At 57.5% G+C, this 17,680-nt stretch overlaps 1 protein-coding gene across 1 annotated transcript in view; it reads right to left on the bottom strand.

Annotated features, from left to right (window-relative positions):
- Positions 1-952: 952 nt before the first annotated feature.
- The window catches only part of THRA (thyroid hormone receptor alpha), a 21,992-nt gene continuing 5,264 nt past the window's right edge, over positions 953-17,680 (bottom strand). Inside the window, exons 2-9 of the mRNA XM_034640076.1 lie at positions 11,983-12,332; positions 9,531-9,598; positions 8,826-8,926; positions 6,578-6,725; positions 5,731-5,936; positions 4,601-4,747; positions 3,745-4,003; positions 953-3,110 (exon numbers count right to left, since the gene is read on the bottom strand). Coding sequence (XP_034495967.1) covers positions 2,860-3,110; positions 3,745-4,003; positions 4,601-4,747; positions 5,731-5,936; positions 6,578-6,725; positions 8,826-8,926; positions 9,531-9,598; positions 11,983-12,035 — 1,233 coding nt within the window. The 5' untranslated portion in view covers positions 12,036-12,332 and the 3' untranslated portion in view covers positions 953-2,859. The remainder of the gene's footprint in view (positions 3,111-3,744; positions 4,004-4,600; positions 4,748-5,730; positions 5,937-6,577; positions 6,726-8,825; positions 8,927-9,530; positions 9,599-11,982; positions 12,333-17,680) is intronic.

The following is a 17,680-nucleotide window of genomic DNA, read 5'->3' as shown; positions in this document are numbered from 1 at the left end:
AGGAATTACTGTCCCCCTTATGGACGGTGTCTGTGTCACACGCCCTGCCCTCTCCCAGCCCTGTAGACCCGCCACCAGGGGAAGGGGTAGGGGCTCCTCCACCCCCACCCTCCCCAAGGCTGAGCAGGGAGGAGGCTGGATGAGGTATGTGTGTTCTGAGTGATGGGGGGGATACTGAGATGGAGAGGCGGGTGGTGGGCACGGGGGAGTGGTCATGGCTCTGGCACCCCCTTGTCCTGGCCTGGCCCATTCCCAGCAGTCCCTCCTCCCACCAACACCGCCCCTGCCGCCCCACCCCGCCTGCCCTAGCGCCCTGGGCCAATACTGGGGGAGGCATGCTAAGCACCCACATCAAGGCCATCCCCCTCATTAGCACCAATGGCCCCCAGGAGAGGGCCCTGTCCCCCACTTCCAAAGCAGGGACTGGGACAGCTGCCTCTCTAGAGCGGGTGCGTGGCGCTCCTGAGTCCCCTGGCTCCTGCCCCGCCACGTGTACTTGCTCACACATTCACACAGAGAAACACACACATACACCCCACATCACCTAGAGTGAGGGGGGAGGGGTCAAAGATGGGGGAAGGAGTAGGGGATCACAGCTCATATGATTGGGGAGGGGAGGGGAGGGAGAGATTCCCAAGTGCCTGTAAGAGGCCAAGCCTCTCCAAGGCCTTTTCTCCACCATGTCCATGGCTGAGAATGGGGATGGGGGGGTGTGGGGATGGAAGGATGGGGGAGACAGCAGACAGGTCAGGAATTCCACTGGGCCCCCAGGGGCGGTGTACCCCCAGAGGAGGGTACAAGAGGGCTTACCCATGGGACTGGAGTAATACAGGAATCAGTACCCCAGGAGAGAGAGAGGATAGAGACAGACAAAGACAGCAGGGGCAGCCCACGAGCCCAGGGGAGGCAGGGCAGGCACATGCACGGGTAACAGCAGATGCTCTTCCAGGCCCTCCACCCCCATCAGAACACCTGGACAGTGGGGGAAGGACATGCCCTGATGGGCAGCATAGCATTGCCTTCCTGTGTGTGTGTGTGTGTGTGTGTGTGTGTGTGTGTGTGTGTGTGTGTGTGTGTATGTATGTATGTATAGGGGGCTGTGGCAGGCTGAGGGTCAGGGTGGGGTGGCAGGTTCCCCACTGCTTAAGACATTTTTGCCCCAATAGTGCAAAGCGCAGGAAGCCCTGGCACCCCTCCCCCTGCCCCTGCCCCATTCCCCATGGCTTCCGGGGGCATCTATGTCCACCCATCCATCCCTGCCGACATGCAGCCCTGAGCCCAGGGCCCTCTGGTCTGCTCTGTCCCTCCCCCCTCCTCCCCCCACTCATGGGAGGGCTACCTCCTCCCTCCCTCTCTCCCCTGTGGAGCGGGCAGTGGGCAATAGCCAAAAGGAACAGGAGGAGGGCAGCTCACCCAAGTGCAGACCAACAGAGCACTCCTCACCAGGGGGGTGGGAGGTGGCTCAAGCCAAAGTCCCTGAATTAGAGAAAAGAAGAGGGGAAGGGGGTCCTAGGGGCAGAGGGGCGGCTGGCCTAAAGAGCTTCAAAGAAAAAAGGAGGAGCACCAACCGCCCCCTCCCCTGGGGCCCCAACTAAGTGCCATTTGTCTAGGCACCCCCATTCTGGTGCCTGCCTGCCCAGAGTCTGGGTTAGTGCATTGAGTGGGAGTGGGGAAGGAAGAGGGCAGAGGTGAGAGAGAGCCCAGAAGACAGATAGGGACAGGGTCCTAAGGGGGGTGGAGGCTCTGGGAGAAGCTCACGCACACCGCCCCCCGCCCCCCTCCCAGTGCAGCAGCATCTGGATTGTAGCTAATACTGCAGGTGTGAGGGCAGGAGTCGGAGCCACAGGTTTTCCTGTGTGGGTGCCAAGGTATGGGGGGGGGCAGGGAGAGGCCCCTGGGGCTGGGCACTTGAAAGGGGAGCTGTGTGGGCAGCAGGGCAGGCTGGTGAGGGGCCAGCTGGCATCCAGCGTGAGAGGTAGATGGAACTCAGCGGGCACGAGTGGCAGAGAGCAGAGGGAGCACTGGGCGGGGGGTGCCGAAGGGGCACAGAGGGAGGGGCGAGGCAAGGAGGGACGGCCAGGACCCTGTTGTGTTAACTCACAGCTCTGATCGGCAGCCCTACCCTTGGGGACCTGGTATGGGGGGGGCAGTTCTCTCTGATTTGGGGGGAGGAGGGGCAGCTCTCAAAGTGCTTAGGGGTGGTAGGGGGCCAGCCTTGGTTAATAACTTAATATCATCTCTCTCTCTCTCTCTATCAGTCGCTCACTCTCTTTTTTTCTTTTTTCTGTCTAGTTTTTCTTCATTTATCTTCTCCCCTTGCCTGATTTCCAAAGTGCAGTTAGAATGACTAATTTTTAACCTCCAGGGGGAGGAGCCAAGCCAAGCCTTTCTTTGCACCCAGGCATCTGGGGAAGCAGAGAGGCCCTTAGCCTGGAGGGGGAACCTCCATCAAGGAACGGGGCGGGGGGCTCTCTCTTATGTGTGTGTAGGGGCTGAGTTGAGGGCATCTTCCTCCACCCCACATTCCTCCATCCCCTACGGTCAAGATGGCTTGTCCCCTCTTAGTTCTCCCTCCCTTCCCCTACCTTCTCAGAGGACGGGGTCCTGGGAACTGCAGGACACGGTCCCCCAGCCTCCCACACTGTCCTTTTCATAGCAAGTTCATGTGTTTGCCCCGTCCCAGGGCTGGAGGTTCTGAGGAGGGACGGGCAGTGCGGGGGTATGTGTGGGAGCTGAATCTATCCGAGGACGAGAGGAAGGAGAGAAGAGGGGTGGGGGGCCTCCCTCAGCCCCCAGCTCTGCCCCTTCTCTCCAGGCTCCTCCCCACCAGCTCCGCACACCCTCTGGCCGCCTGAGGCTTTAGACTTCCTGATCCTCAAAGACCTCGAGGAAGAGTGGGGGGAACAGTTCGGTGGGGCACTCGACTTTCATGTGGAGGAAGCGGCTGGCGTGGCAGGCCCCGATCATGCGGAGGTCAGTCACCTTCATCAGCAGCTTGGGCCAGAAGTGCGGAATGTTGTGTTTGCGGTGGTTGACATAGTGCTCGAACGCCAGCAGGTACGCCTCCTGACTCTTCTCGATCTTGTCCACACACAGCAGGCCCGAGCGGTCTGCAGGGGAGAAGGGGCATGAGGGTGAGTGAGTTAAGACAGACAGGCGGAGAGGCTGGGGCAGGGAAGGGGAGAGAAACACAGTGCAGTGCGTGCACAGGAGCAAGAGCAGGGCTGGCGAGGAGGCTGGGGCGCTCGGGGTTTGGAGAGGTAAGGAATAAAGACGACAGAGGGACTGAGAGGTGGGAAGAGAGGGGAAACCTGGAGACAGGGCAGGACTAGGGGGCAAATAGAAGGGTTGGCGGGAAGAGGGGCAGAGGGGATGAGGGATGGAGAGAGGGGACTGAGGACAGGAGGGATGGGGGACAGAAGGTACCTGGGGGGTGGGGGAACAAAGGCGAATTGGGCAACAGAGAGCAGATGGGGGGGGCCCGAGAGAAAGAATGGGGTGAAGATGGGATAAGGAGCAGGAGAGGTATGGGGAGGCAACAGATGGGCCTGGACATCAGAACCAAGGATGGGATGGGGGACAGAGGGGGGCATGGGGGACAGAGAATGGGCCCAGTGACAGAGGTAAGCTTGGGGGACGGAGAAAGACTGTAGGATTCAGGGAAGAGGAGAGTGACAGGCCCAGGGCCCAGCCAAGCTCTGGGCCCCTGGAAGCTTCTGAGCCCCCCAGCCAGTAGGCAGGTACCTGTTGACATTAGCAGCACAGCCTGCAGCAGAGCCACTTCCGTATCATCCAGGTTAAAGGCAGAGAGTGACTTGCCCAGTTCAAAGATGGCGTCGGAGACTACGCCCAGGCCGCCATTCTTGAGCTGCTCCCGCTTGACGGCCATCTCCCCGCTCAGCGTCAGGGTGTCGCTCTCGGGGTCATAGCGGACAGCCGCCCGCAGGGACATGATCTCCATGCAGCACCCCTTCAGGAGGATGATCTGGTCTTCGCAAGGCAGCTGCGGAGTGGCAGGGCCACAGGAACACTCAGCATGCCCCTCCTTCCCCGCGAGTGTCTCCCGTGGGTGTCCTTTGGGAGCTGTGAGGTCACCACAGCCCCAGCTGGTAAGATGTACTGCGAACAGCTACCTTGCTCTGAGCCACGGCATGCCCTATGTCATTAAACCTCACAATTACGCCTGTGAGTTACCTCCCATCATTATCTCTATCCCCACTGCAGAGGGGGAAAGTGAGGTACGTGGTTAGGTAACATGGCCAAGGTCACACAGCTAGAAGGACAGCCTGTGCCCAGAGTTAGTGCTCTTTAAAATGAGAACGTTCAAGCTGCTTGAGCCAGAATGGCTATGTAGATGTGGGGGGAGAGGGACAGGGAGGGGTTGGGGAGGCTGGGCACTTGGAGCCTCTTGGTTCCTTAGGCATTGGCTAGCCGCGCGCACGGGTGTGTGTTGGGTGTGTGTTTGCTGTGTGTTGACCTACAGGAATCGCACCCTGTCCAGAGAACCTCAGATGAGCATGTGCTGGCACTGGGTGACCCAGGGAGCGGGCCCAGGTTCCCCTCCAGCGTGGCACCATTCCTCTTCCCATCTGCCACTCACCTCGGAGAACATGGGCAGTTTTTTGGCAAAGTCCACCACGCGGGTGATGGCCGGGGTGATGATCTTGGTAAACTCGCTGAAGGCCTCTAGGTCCACCTTGTCTCCATCCGGCATGGAGACGATGGGTGACTGGCCGATGTCATCCGGCTAAAGGAAGAGACAGGGGTCAGCTGGGGCTGCAGACCCCTTTCAACCTCTCCCTGCCCACCAGGGGGAGCTCCAAGGCAGGTTGGGGAAGAAGGGCCGCCAGGACCAGGGGACTGCTGCGTCCCTGGCCTCAGGCTTCTCCTTCACCTTGGGGCAGAGAATAGAGCAGAGCCAGAGCTCCAAGTCGGCTAATAATAACAATGATCATAACAGTAGTAGAAGTAATATCATAATAATAGAAGCTATGTTTATTCAATATTTAATACGCAGCTAGGCACGAGGCGACATGTTTTATGTATCTCATTTAACCTTAGAGGAGAATGTTCTACTTACCACCATTTGACGGATGAGGAAACTGAGGCATAGGGCAGCTAAGTAATAAGCCCAAGGTCACATGACTAGTAAGTGGTAGAGCCAGGATTAGAACCCAGGCAGTATGACTCCTGACCATTACACACACGTGCTTGGTCTTGGAGCCTGTGCTCTTGACAGTATACTGTTCCACCCACTGGCACACTCCCCCAGGAGCCAGATACCAGTTCTCTGCCTTCACTCGGCATATACAACCAGCTGTGTAGTCTCTTCCCTAGCTGATCATTCACTCAGTGCTGTTTTTCCAGGGCCTAAGACAATGCCTGGCACCCATCAGGGGCCCCCCCGAATGCTGTTACATAACTGTGTCCTCGCCCTCTCCTCCCAGTCACTATGGGCAGGAAAAAGAGGAGAGGTTACCCTGGCTCTCTGGAAATTCAGTGAGGAAGGCCAGGCCCCGTCCTCCTGGAGCCCCCAGTGGGATGGAACAGGCACAGCTCTGACAGCAGCAAGCCACGCACTGGTGTATGACTCAGGATCGCCAAGTTGTAGAGAGCATTAGCTTCGGGTCCAATTAAACTAAGAAGGCTTCCCGAATGAGGCAAGACCCTGAGCTTGCTCCTCTCCTGGGCCCTTGGCTGCTGCCCTCCCCGAGCTCCCTCTCTCCTTACCAGGAATTTCCGCCTCTGCTTCCAGTGGCTGCCCTGGGCATTCGTGCTGCGATGGGCCTCGGTGGCAACATGGATCAGGTCCCACTCTTCGGGAGTGGGCTCTGGTCGCTGCTGCAGTGATCGGATCATCTCCTCCTTCCGTCGCCGCTCCCGGTTCTGCTCAATCAGCTTGCGCTTGGCCACCCGCTTCGAGTCATCTAGAACCACTGTCAACGGCAGAGAAACACGACGCCCTTCGCATGGCAGTCTCCACGACCTGCTCAGAAACTACTCTTCCCAGTGTACAGGTTGGGAAACCAAGGGCCGGAAAGGTTAAGTGACTTCCCAAATCACCTAGAAGTTGGGTGGCACAACCTGGGTCACGATGATCAGCTGGGACCGCATTAACTGCAGTCTGAACTGATGCAGACGATTGTCACATCCTGGTCTAAAGGGTGACGATGGCAGCGGTTACTAGAAGACCCTGCTACCTGATCCCTAGCCAATGCAAGCTGCCGTCTCTCACCCAGAAGTGGGGTGCCTTCTCTTGTAGTCAAGAACGCTCTGCTAGGCTGGGGAACTCAGGACTTCTTTCTACCCGACAACTCTCTAAAGCCCTGGAGTGCTGAAAGGCAGGTAGGCTCTGGGGCCCGCGTGTAGGGCTCATAGAGGGATCCTCTGTTTCCTCTACCCCAGGGATAAGGGCAGCAGGGACCAAGATCCTGAACACTCATTCCACCATCAGCCGGACCTGTATTGTCACTCTGCCCTGTGGGCCCTGAGGATCCCCTGGCAGGAAGCAGTCATAGCTGAACTCCCCTCCCCCTCCCGCAGTGCCTGGCTCAACTCTCCCCCCGCATCCCCTTACAGTCCATGGCCATGCCCACGGCGATGCACTTCTTGAAGCGACACAGCTGGCACTGGTTGCGGGTGATCTTGTCGATGACACAGCAACTGTCATATTTGCAGGAGTAGGTGGGATGGAGGTTCTTCTGGATTGTGCGGCGAAAGAAGCCCTGGGGTGGAGGGAGGTGGAGCATGGAATGATCGTGACCTCCCCTTCCCTAACCAACCATGCAGTTCGCTGGGACGTGGGGGGTTAGTGAGGGAACCTGGCATCCTCCTGACACCAGCAAGACCAGGATCACTTGGCTGGGCCAAAGGACCTTAGAGATATGTGCCCTCAGCTCCTAGGCTGCTGAGGGGCAGGGGTGCGTGGGTGGTGGTGGTAGGGGGAGGATGAGGACCACAGTACAGAGACATGAGCCTGGGATGGGTCAGGTGCTATGACAGCTGAAGGAACAGCAGCTTTGGAAGTCCAACAGATACCTCAATTTCCATCTTGCTCAACAACTCTGGAAATAAAACTGATACCCCCCCCAACCATCCTTACACATGCTGTCTGCTGCTCATGCAGGTGGAATTCTTGAAATAGGGGGGTTAAAAAATCAAGAAAAGGGGCGCCTGGGTGGCACAGCGGTTAAGCGTCTGCCTTCGGCTCAGGGCATGATCCCGGCGTTATGGGATCGAGCCCCACATCAGGCTCCTCTGCTATAACCTGCTTCTTCCTCTCCCACTCCCCCTGCTTGTGTTCCCTCTCTCGCTGGCTGTCTCTATCTCTGTAGAATAAATAAATAAAAAATCTTTAAAAAAAAAAATCAAGAAAAGGCAAGGAGTATGGACATAGCAGCTTTAAAAGAAACCATTTGATTCTATCTATTGGGTTTAGTCTTTGCTTTAAAGAAAAACCTCAAGGATCAAGATGGCAGTGACAATACCAAGAGCTAATAATATGTGCTGAACGCTCACTGTGAGGCACTTAGAAGCCTTTTTTTTTTTGTTTTTTTGTTTTGGGTACATCATCACATTTGATGCTGTGTCAACCCCATGAGGTAGGAACCCATTTTGAGAGGAGGAATCTGAAATTTGGAGAGGTTAAGCAATCTGCCCAAAGTCATCTTAGTTAAATGGGCAGGAGAGCCAGAACTGGACCTGAGGTACGGGACACAAGGTCCGAGTTCACAGATTCTACAGTGCATTGAAATCATCTAACGCACTTATGAAAAATACCAATTCCTGGGTCTCACTCTAGACCTACAACATCAGACTCCCGGGGGTGGGGGGGAGCAAGGCATTTCTGTCTTTCTGGGATGTTTCTCTGGGACTCGGCCATCCTGGAGGGTGAGGGTCCTTGCTCTATGGTACACAGCTTGCGTTGCTTCCAGGAACCCTGCTACGGGACCCTAAGTCCCTGGGGGCTCTTGGCTTGGTGGATACTAAGAACGAGAGGAACTTGAAGCCTTAACATATTTTTAAATACTTTTTGTTTCTTGGAAGGTCTTACATTCTCACGAGGTGATGATCCTGGAAAACCCTTGCAGGTTAAAATGAGCAAAGTGAGATCTAATTAAGGCTCCCCAAGTCTACGACCTTGTCCCATCTGCCCAGGGGCAACCTGGCATTGTCTCCCACTTTAGGCCCCACCATGCCCCCCCAGCACTGGTTCTCCCCTTTCTAGGTGCCGGGGAAGCAACTGGGGAACCTGTTTCAAGGCAGAGTCCACAAAGGCTTCACCACGAAAAGTTCTGATTGAGCAGGGTGGGAATGGGGCCTGGGGCTCTGCATTGAACTAGTACTGCGGGTGGCCCCCCAACCACATTTTGAAAAACAATGTTTGTTCCTGATGGGGCTCTCTCTGGTAGGCTATGAGCAGCTGGAGAGCAGGGTGCATACGACATCCCTCATACCCGATACATCAGGTGGATGGACGATAGCTGGGCTTTACTGAGCGCTCCTGACGTGCCTGGCACTGTTTTAAATACTCTATATGAATTAGCTCATTTAATTCTCCCGACAGCTCTCTGAAGTAGGTAGTAGGATTATCCCCATTTTGTAGATGAAGAAACTGAGGCCCAGAGAAATTAGGCATCTTACATATGAGTGGCAGAGCAGAGACTGTGAATGAACAAATGGATGAGAGAGAGCAATGATGGTGCAACAGGTGGGCTTTAGGTGACATGTTTATAGGGCTGTCCTTGTCAGGTGCTGAGGGCCTTAAGGTGGGTGAGATGGGGGCTCAGGTGGCGGGGGAGGGGCAGGAGCTGGCTGGTCCATACCTTGCAGCCCTCACAAGTGATGCAGCGGTAGTGATAACCGGTTGCCTTGTCCCCACACACGACACACTGCTCGTCTTTGTCCAGGTAACTAGGGATATACCCTGGGAGGGAGGAAGGGAGGCAGGCAGGCAGGCATGGCTTGGGCCCCCAGCAGAGAGGCTCCTACACTTTCTTCATCCCCCAACTTTTCTTTCCTGGCCCATCCCCTAGCCCAGCCTCCTTGATGGGGTTTTGTATCCAGGCAGAATCCTGGAGACAATTCAGAGGTCATCTTGTCCATCCCCTTCCCTAAGAATATGGAGAATCCCAGTTCTTCCGACTGCCCACTTGGGGATTTTTCTCTTGCTGCATCTGAGGGGCCAGGGATGCAGGAGAAGGAGAAGCACACGTCAGCAGCTCATCTCAGGCGAATACGGTCCCTCGGCCCTTTAGCCCAGACCCTAATCCGGGGGCACAGCGGGGTGGGGCTCAGGCAAGGGGGTTATCGGAGAAGGGAAGAGGCCCTTCTTGACCTAATCCATCCTCAAAGGCTGGGGCATGCCCTTATCACCCCTCTCACCTCCAGACAAGTCTGTCCCAAGCTCTCTAGGAGGCTCTCCCCAAGGGACACAGGAGCTGCTGGTCCATGCCCAGGCCCCGAAAGAGCCCTGGGCTGGTTTGGTGGGGTTGAGTGTGGGGAAGAAGGGCACACACAGCCAGGCTCACCTGACATGCTGGTTTTCAGGGAACATTGGCCGTTCTTTCTTTTTCGCTTTCCATCTGGTGACCTGGCACTGGATGGGGGCAAAGTGGGCAGAATCACAGAGCAGTCTTTGGGCAACCCCCTTCTCATCCAGTAGGTTTATATAATCCCCCAGGCCCCGACTCCCTCCATCTTGTGTCCTCATTCTACCTCCACCCCTAGGTCAGCTGACAACACTGAGAAGGGTCCAGCTATCTACAAGCTTTGGGGAGAGAGATAAAGGGCTTGGCTGGGACACAGGCATGTTCTAGGGCCCAAACACACACACACACACACACACACACACACACACACACACACACGTGTGCACGCATTATAGAACCTTAAACACCCCAAATCTACAAGATATCCACACGGTTAAGCCTTCAGTACATGACACCTATGCAGAAAGAATCTTCAGGACATGCTTATACCGCTTTAAGCATAGACATAGAGCACACAGATACACATAACATAAGACCAGCGCCCCTGAATAACTATGCAGCCTTCGGTATCAACCTCAGCACAGTAAATAAGCACCAGGATCTACATATCTATGAAATTTTCAGGGCATTCTCAAGTGTATTATATGCCCATGTGTTACACAACCCTCTGGACAGACACCTAATAATACCACCCTCTCCCCCCGTGAACATGTTGCTTGATTTCCAGGTCACGCACTCACGGTGAATGACCAGAGTGATTGAAAACATATAGTGTGAGCAACTAGAACCTAGAACCTGGAATATGAGAGTGAGACAAGACTTCCAGCGTCATCCTGTCCACGGCCTCCATTTAGCAGAGCAACAAACCACAGGTGCACTTGTGCCTGGTGACGCTGGGCCCTGGAGTCAGAGCCAAGATAAGGACTGAGCCCCTCCATGCAAGGTATTAGCAACCCTCAACCACTGCACATATATGTGACCAGCCTCTGCCCATATGTGTTACATAACCTCAGCACACACCCGGTTACATAAGCCGCTACATGCATGCACGGATTGTATAACCTTCCACACCCACCCTGCATATGGCATGTTGCAGGGCTCCTCCCCCTGGAGCCTGATGCAGCTCCCAACACACTGACACAGTGACCTTGGCCAGGGTCACAGTCACAGACGAGTCTGTGTTCCGGGCCCCCTGGGGATTACCCCTGTCTGATTTCTACAACCACTGGAGACTCAGATCTCCGTCCTGCCGTCAGCAGGAGCGGGTATGGGAGAACTCCAGGCCGTCTAGCCCCTAGTTGAGCTGGCAGTTTTCAGCAATGACGACTCACAGCCTCTGGGTGTAGTCCCAGGGACAGCCACAAGGTGGCGCAGGGACGTGGGGGGAGGGGAGGAGCAGGGGGGAGGGGATGCAGCTCTGGGGGACCAGGAACCTGCATTCCTGTTTTTCTCTGAATTAGGAGCAGACTCGCCCAGACTCACAGAAGTCGGGGCAGGGGTACAGGACTGCAAGTGAGAGCCATGCGGTGACAGGCCAGATCTTTTTCAGAGCCCCCCTGGGGTGAGGCTTTGGGGAGGGATACCTGTGGTGGCCTACCCAACCGCCAGTTTCATCCACTTTCTCCATCCCTCCAGGGACCTCGACTTGGGCCCCAAGGCTTTGCCTGGCCAAGCCTCTGGCCTCTTGGCTCAAGATCTGGTCTCCAAGGCAACGGCCACACTTCTGCCCAGAGCACCCCCACCCCCACCCCCTCCCTGGCCCATAGGCACAGGCTGTACCCAGCTCTTGGGGCTTCATGCCAACTGGGGCAGAGCTCTGTACCACTTGGGGCAGACGGGAGAAGCGGAGACCCTCTGGGCTCCTCAAGAGCCATGCAGATCACAGGTAACGCATCCCAGTTGTGTGCAGGGCTGTGAGTAAACCCTTTGGAGTTGGCATTCACTTCCACTTCCTGGGAGGAGCCCCACGGCAGTGCCCGCTCTTGCCCATGAACAAGGAAGAGCTTGTGGGGCTCCCAATAGGTTCCAAATAGAAGCACGGCCGGGACGAACAGTCACTGGTGCATGTGCCTTGAAATGTCATGTCCCATGCACCATGGCTTCTGGACCACACTCTAGCTTGTAGGGAGAGGGGAAACGGCAAGGCTGTTCACATTCCACATGCTCAGGTGAGGGCGGTTGAGGGACACTGGGAGGGCATGTGAGATTTCCCAGCACTGTCAAGAGAGGAGCCATGTGCCTGCCGCCTGAAATTGCTCTGCATCCCCTCCCCCCTCCAAAGTGGACATCTCTCAATCCTGGTGCCTGATTCCCTGACCCATGTGGCCATGACCTCATCTCCTGGGCAAAGGTAGGCAGCAGGCTTGCTGGTCTCATGCCCATCCCTCCAGAGGTGCTTAAAAGGCCCAAGCTCAGCTCTCGTTTGCCCGGCCAGGTGGTGAACATGCCTGTTGCCCAGGAATTGGTACGACCTGACTGCCAGACCCATTACCTGTTCTCCTCTGGGTCTGACCCACACTCCACCTTGCTTGGCTTCTGTTCCATTCACTTCAATTCCATCCAGGATGCCCTCCAGCACGCCAAGAGACTGGGGTGGGCACAAGGGCCCCCCCGGCACGCCCACAGGCCACCCACCCCCTGCCACCCAGGCCCTAGGGCACAGCACCCATGGTGCCCGCCTCAGCACTTGGCCTTTCACACCATGCCCTGTGCCCCAAGGGGGGCGGGCGGTGAGAGGGGCCAGGGAGTGGCAGGTGGTAGGGCTGAGGGCAAGCTGGGTCCGAAGGGGGGGGGTCTTGGACTGGGGGAGTAGCTTTAGAGTCTTGTCCTGTCCAGAAGTCCCTGCAAAGAGAGGAGAGAGGCAGGGATAAGGCGGCGCCATGGTGGGTGTGGGTAGGTAGGATTCCTTTGCTGGCAACATTTTGGGCTCTTGGGGACTCATGACAAGATGGTGGCGGGCATGGAGGGCAAGTACAGAAAGGGGAGCAGGACAACCTGTCAGATCAACAGGTGCAACAGGCAACACCGGAGATACACAGACCGGGAAAGGTATGGAGGAAAAGAAGGAGGTAATCATGTACCAAGTCTCAAGCCTGACATTGAGTCAAAGGGCTGGCCCTTGATAAGCGGCCATTAATCGTTGGCTATTGTTACCACCCCTCTAGCTGAGTTTTTGTTAAGACGTATCAGTATTATAGGGCAAGAGGGGACCCAAGATGAGCAAATTTCAGCCCACGCCTGGGGGGTACTTGAGAAGGAAGGGTGGGGTGTGGGGGCAGCACGGAGGGATCAGGAATGCCCACCTGAGTGCCTTTATGGAGAGGGGTGCCGAAAACAGTGAGGAGCTGACCTTCCCCCTACTGCTGACCAAATTGTGCCTCCCCAGTCCTAGCCCCCTCAGGACTCCAGAACTTTCTGTACAAGGTCCCAAATCACACTTCCCAGTCTCTGGGCCAGATTTCCCAGTTGGTTTAGCTGGGCTGCCACCCACCAGGACAGCAAGGGAAAGGGAAAAGGAAACTACCATGCCACCTGAATGATAATATGCGCCCCTCCGAAGTGGGCATCAGAACTCTACAGAAGAACGTGTAGGCTCCGATAGCCCGATCACTCGTTCCCATTCACACAGCTCACAAGCAGGTGGCTCAGGGCTTAGAACCTCACAGCCTGTCTCAAATGCTAGCATAGTCCGCTAGCTGGGGTCCAGGGCAGTGCCAGCCTGGGCCCACCATCCCCTCTACACTGCTCCTCTGACCACAGGCTACACACCGCAGGCGTACTGTCTGCACACACCGGCAGGTGTGAGCATGGGAGAGGGGGACAAAGGGTGCAGTTCCCCACACACAGCCTTGATCACGTGGCTGCTGTACCAGAGACCTCGCCCCTGGGCCCCCTGCCCCACCCCCTGGAACTGATAAGGAGCCAGGGTGGGAGGGGAGACAGAGATAAGTCAGGTCATTGGGCAGGGCAGGGCAACAGGACAGGGCCTCTGCACCCGGGCGAACCCCCTGCGTGAGGAACACGGCAGGAGCACAAAAGGGTGGCCCATGGTGCCTCTGCTACCCCCTTAGACCAGGACCGGGCACTGGGGGCTGGACAGGAGACTGGGGTTGGGGGGGGGCAATGAGCAGGGAGCCTTAGCCCAAGGAGCCGTCAAGAAAGTAGGTCAAGTTTTTCTTGGCTTGTGAAGAAATTCCTGTTATAAATTTATAATGGCGTAGCCAGCCCTAAGGGGTGGGGAGGTAGGGGGAGGAGAAGGAGTGGGTGGGGATGCCCAGGGACTGGGCACTGGGGCCTGCCACTCTTAGCCAGAGCACTGAGGGGTAGGGGGCCAGGGAAGTCATGGGGGTTGGGCTGGACAATAGAGGGCTATTTTCTGTCGCCTCTGTTTCCACTTCTCTCTGTGCCCAGCGAGGCTTCCTTTGGTCCGTCTGTCTGCATCTGAATGTCTCTCTCTCTCTCTGGGTCTGGGTGTCTCCCTGTCTCCCCCCTGAGGCTGTGCCTCGGTGCTTGGCACACCCTGGCTGCGGTGCTGCCCCCGCCTGTCTCCTGCCCACCTGGCACCCTGCCACCACTTGTTTACAGAAGCTGGAAAAATCCACTCGCCAGCCGGAGGCCCAAGCGCCCCCAGGGATGGGAGGAGGCAAGCACAGGAGTGGGCACGCTGAGAGAGGGGCAGCCCTGGGGAGCAGGCCCTGGGGGCAGGCACAGAGGGCCAGGGTGTATGGGCACGGGTATTAGCAGCTGGGGGCCAGGCCAGGCAGGGAACACCAGCGGCAGCCACATGGCCTGGGCAGCTCCTGCCCCGGGGCCATCGCCCTGAAGGACCCCCTCCTCCCGCACGCCCTGCCACTGCCAGTTGCTACAGGGCACACCTGGGGTAGTGCCAACCTAAGCCACCATGTTTGTTTTCCCTTCCCCCTCCCCGGCCCAGCCTTAACTCCAAATGTGTCTGGGCACTGCCAAGGGCTTGCACGTGCCTGCTGGGGGGGGAGGGGCGAGCTCCCTCTCTGCCCCACCTCTGTGCCCAGCTGAATGGCGCTCCGGTGCCCATCCGTGCAACCAGGCCACCCTGACCCCTGGCAATAGGCAGAGGAGCAAAGTGCTGCCCTCGTGCTCGGGGCACCCTCACGTGGCACCAAGAGCCCGGAGAACCCCTGGGGACCACTGGTCTCTAGGGACATACCTGGGCCTCTGAGGCAACACAGAGCAAGCAGAAGGCCCAGTATGCAGGGAGGCATAGACCCTGCGAGCCTCTGTTAGCTGTGGGCACGAAAAGGGCAGTGGGGAAGGGGGGGGAGTGAGGTAGGGATGCTCACCCCAAAGGGCAGCCTCTCTCCCCTCTTCCTGGAGCCCAGCTTAACTCCCCAAGCTCCTTCCTGGCACAGGCCCCTCAGAGCTGGAGGCTCCGCCTGAAGAAGGGGAGGGAGAGCTGTGGGGTTCTGAGACTAGATGGGACAGCCGGATGGCAAGACCCACCTGTCGGGTGGGCTGGCCACCCACTCCCTCTTCGTCAGATAAGAGCTGTTGGGTGGCAGTATGGGCAAGGTGCCCACGGAGGGGGAAGCATTTCATTACGCTTAAGTGCTTCTGCAATGGGGGGGGGCAGAGACAAGAGGCCAATGCGGCATCCGTGGGCACCATGCCAGGTTCCCACTGCTGGACTGCCCCACTCTGCAGTCCTGTAGGCCCAAGGGGATTCTCTGCCCCCAGAATCTAGCCCCGAATTCTACACACACTACTCCTCTGAGTGTCTGCTCCTCGCTTTGGCCCCATCTGTCTGGGGCCCCTGGACTTTGTCCTTAATGCTCTAAGGAAAGCCCAGCCCTCCTCCTTGCCAACCACAGAGGAAAAGACGCACACGTATAGAGGGGGCTGAGAAAAGTGGAGAAAGAGGAGCAGAAGGAGGAGAGGGGCAAAAGGGATGATGGAGGAAGAGGGGGAGAAAGATGAGGAGGGGCAAGAACAAAGAGATGGGCAGGGATGGGGGGGTAGAGCTGGGATGACAGTGAGGTAGAGGGAAAGGCAGAGATGAGATGGGGGATGGGGGACAGAAGGGGTGAGGTAGGGAGGAGAGACAAATGAAGGAGAGGGGAGACAAAGAGAGAAAGGTAACAAAGAAAGATGGGTGGGGGGTGCTTCATGCCCCGCCTAAGTCCCACCCCATGGAGGCTGGGGGAGGGGGGAGTAGAAATGGTTTCCACGGTGACAGCTGGTTCTTGGTGGCCTGGCATGTGGGCTATTAATAGTGCTGTGGGTAGGTTCACGCCTCCCTTTCCCCTTCCCCTTTGCCTGATGCTAGGGTGTGGGGGGAAGACACTCCCCCTCCCCCAATAACCTGGCACTGAGGCCCTGACTCCACACCACGGGCGCCAAGAAGGGTGATGCTAAGGGGCCCGGGTGGCCACTGCAGCCCAAATATACACAGGGGCATGCACAGGCAAACACAAGCATCTGTGTGCACACTACGGCCGGTGCCAACATGGGCTCCCACGGGCAGCCACAAACACCAACAGCCCCTGGGAGTCTGGTGAGAGCGAAGGCTGCAGCACAACACAGGCCCCCTCGCAGAGGGGTAGGTCCCTCTCAGGGCTGGGACCTCTCTCTCCTTTCCCAGGTCAGCCTGTTCTATGCTCAGGTATGGACTGAGTAGGACAGCCCCACCCAACTCACTGTTATCCTAGTGCCAGGGAAGAAAGGAGTGAAGGCGGGAAGGAAGGTACTATTTGGCAGGTATGAGATGGCAGAGGCATACACAAAAGCAGGCACCAGCTTGGCAAGCAAGAGGGAGGAGAAGAGGGAGGCAGCACTCCTTGGTGGGCTCTCACTGGGCCCTGGGAGATGAGATTCTGGAACTTAAGGGCAGTGACCCTTAAGTCTGATCTCCTAGTTCACCAAGGGGCCCTGGAGGCTAGAGAACGGGAGATGAGGGGTGGGGGATAGGACATGGGGGTGAATGGTTACTTAAACAAAAGATCTTCTCCCCCCAAAGAATATAACAGGAAACTCCCCCCTGCAGATCAGAGACAGAAAGACATAAACAGCAGCCTCGACTTGGGCCAGATGCCCAGTATTAACATCAAAGACTGGAAAGACTGTGCATCCCACACCCCCCCCNCCCCCCCCCCCCCCCCCCATAACCTTAACCACCTGCTGCTCTCCTCTCCCTCTTCCCACCCCAGGCCAGCACCAGTCAGGCATCAAGGTGGGTGTCCAGGTCCAGAGGTCAATTCCATCCCCCACGCCCACACCCACACTCAAGAGCTCAGCCTCTTCCCTGCCAACCCACAGAACTTCTTGCCTCTGCCCCAGTTCCCCTCAGGAACGGAAGCGGGAGATCCAAGGAGCCAAGAAGGCAGCTAGGAGCACCCCCAAGCTGGGCATGGCACATTTTCCCCACCCTCCCCCCCCCCAGCAGCCAGCCGGGTAGGGTAATCGGAGCTGGGAGCTAGGGCAGCTGAATGCTGGAGGCATGAATGTCACGGGGCCAAGGCACTCGCTGCAGATGGCACCATGGGCACAGGGCTTGGGGTCCTCCCTTCCCCACTCCCTTCTTCCCAGGAGGCCACAGAGAGGAGTTGTCTGCAAGCCCCCAGGGAGCATCGCCCAGGAGGGAAGGGAATGGTGCAGGCAAAAAGAAAGGCAGGGATGTTCTCCCAGGCACCCCAGGGACTCGGGAGTTAGCCCCCACCCAAGCAGAACTGGCAAAGGCAGAAAGAGGGGGCGGGGAGAGGGAGAGAGAGGGAGGGAGAGTGAAAGAGGGAGAGAGGGAGGGAGAAGGGGGGGAGGGAGAGAGGGAGGGAGAAGGGGGGGAGAGAGAGCGAGAGCGCGCGAGTGCTAGAGAAGGGGGAGAGGGGGAGGGAGGGAATGGGAAGAGAGAGATTGAAAATTGTGTGTGAGTACGTGTGCGCGCGCGAAAGAGACAGCAGGAGAGAGCGAGAGAGAGAGCGCGCACGAGCAAGTGAATGCAGCTGAGTCTCCGGCACACACACGGACACGTGCAGACACACACACTCACCCCGCATGCGCAGAGCCGAGAGCTCTGGGTGCCGGGTTCCAGCAGATATTCAGAGCCCTCCCCAACCCACACATGCATAAAACACGCACACATGGATGCGCGCACAACACACCCACTCACTGATGTGTACAAAAACGCCGATAGCCACCAATAGCCGATAGCCTCGGCTCCG

This window comes from Ailuropoda melanoleuca, chromosome 13 (genome assembly GCF_002007445.2).
Source record: "Ailuropoda melanoleuca isolate Jingjing chromosome 13, ASM200744v2, whole genome shotgun sequence".
NCBI classification, from domain to species: Eukaryota; Metazoa; Chordata; class Mammalia; order Carnivora; family Ursidae; genus Ailuropoda; species Ailuropoda melanoleuca.
The sequence above is the reverse complement of the archived record's forward strand: the minus strand, read 5'-3'. Positions and strand labels throughout refer to the sequence as shown.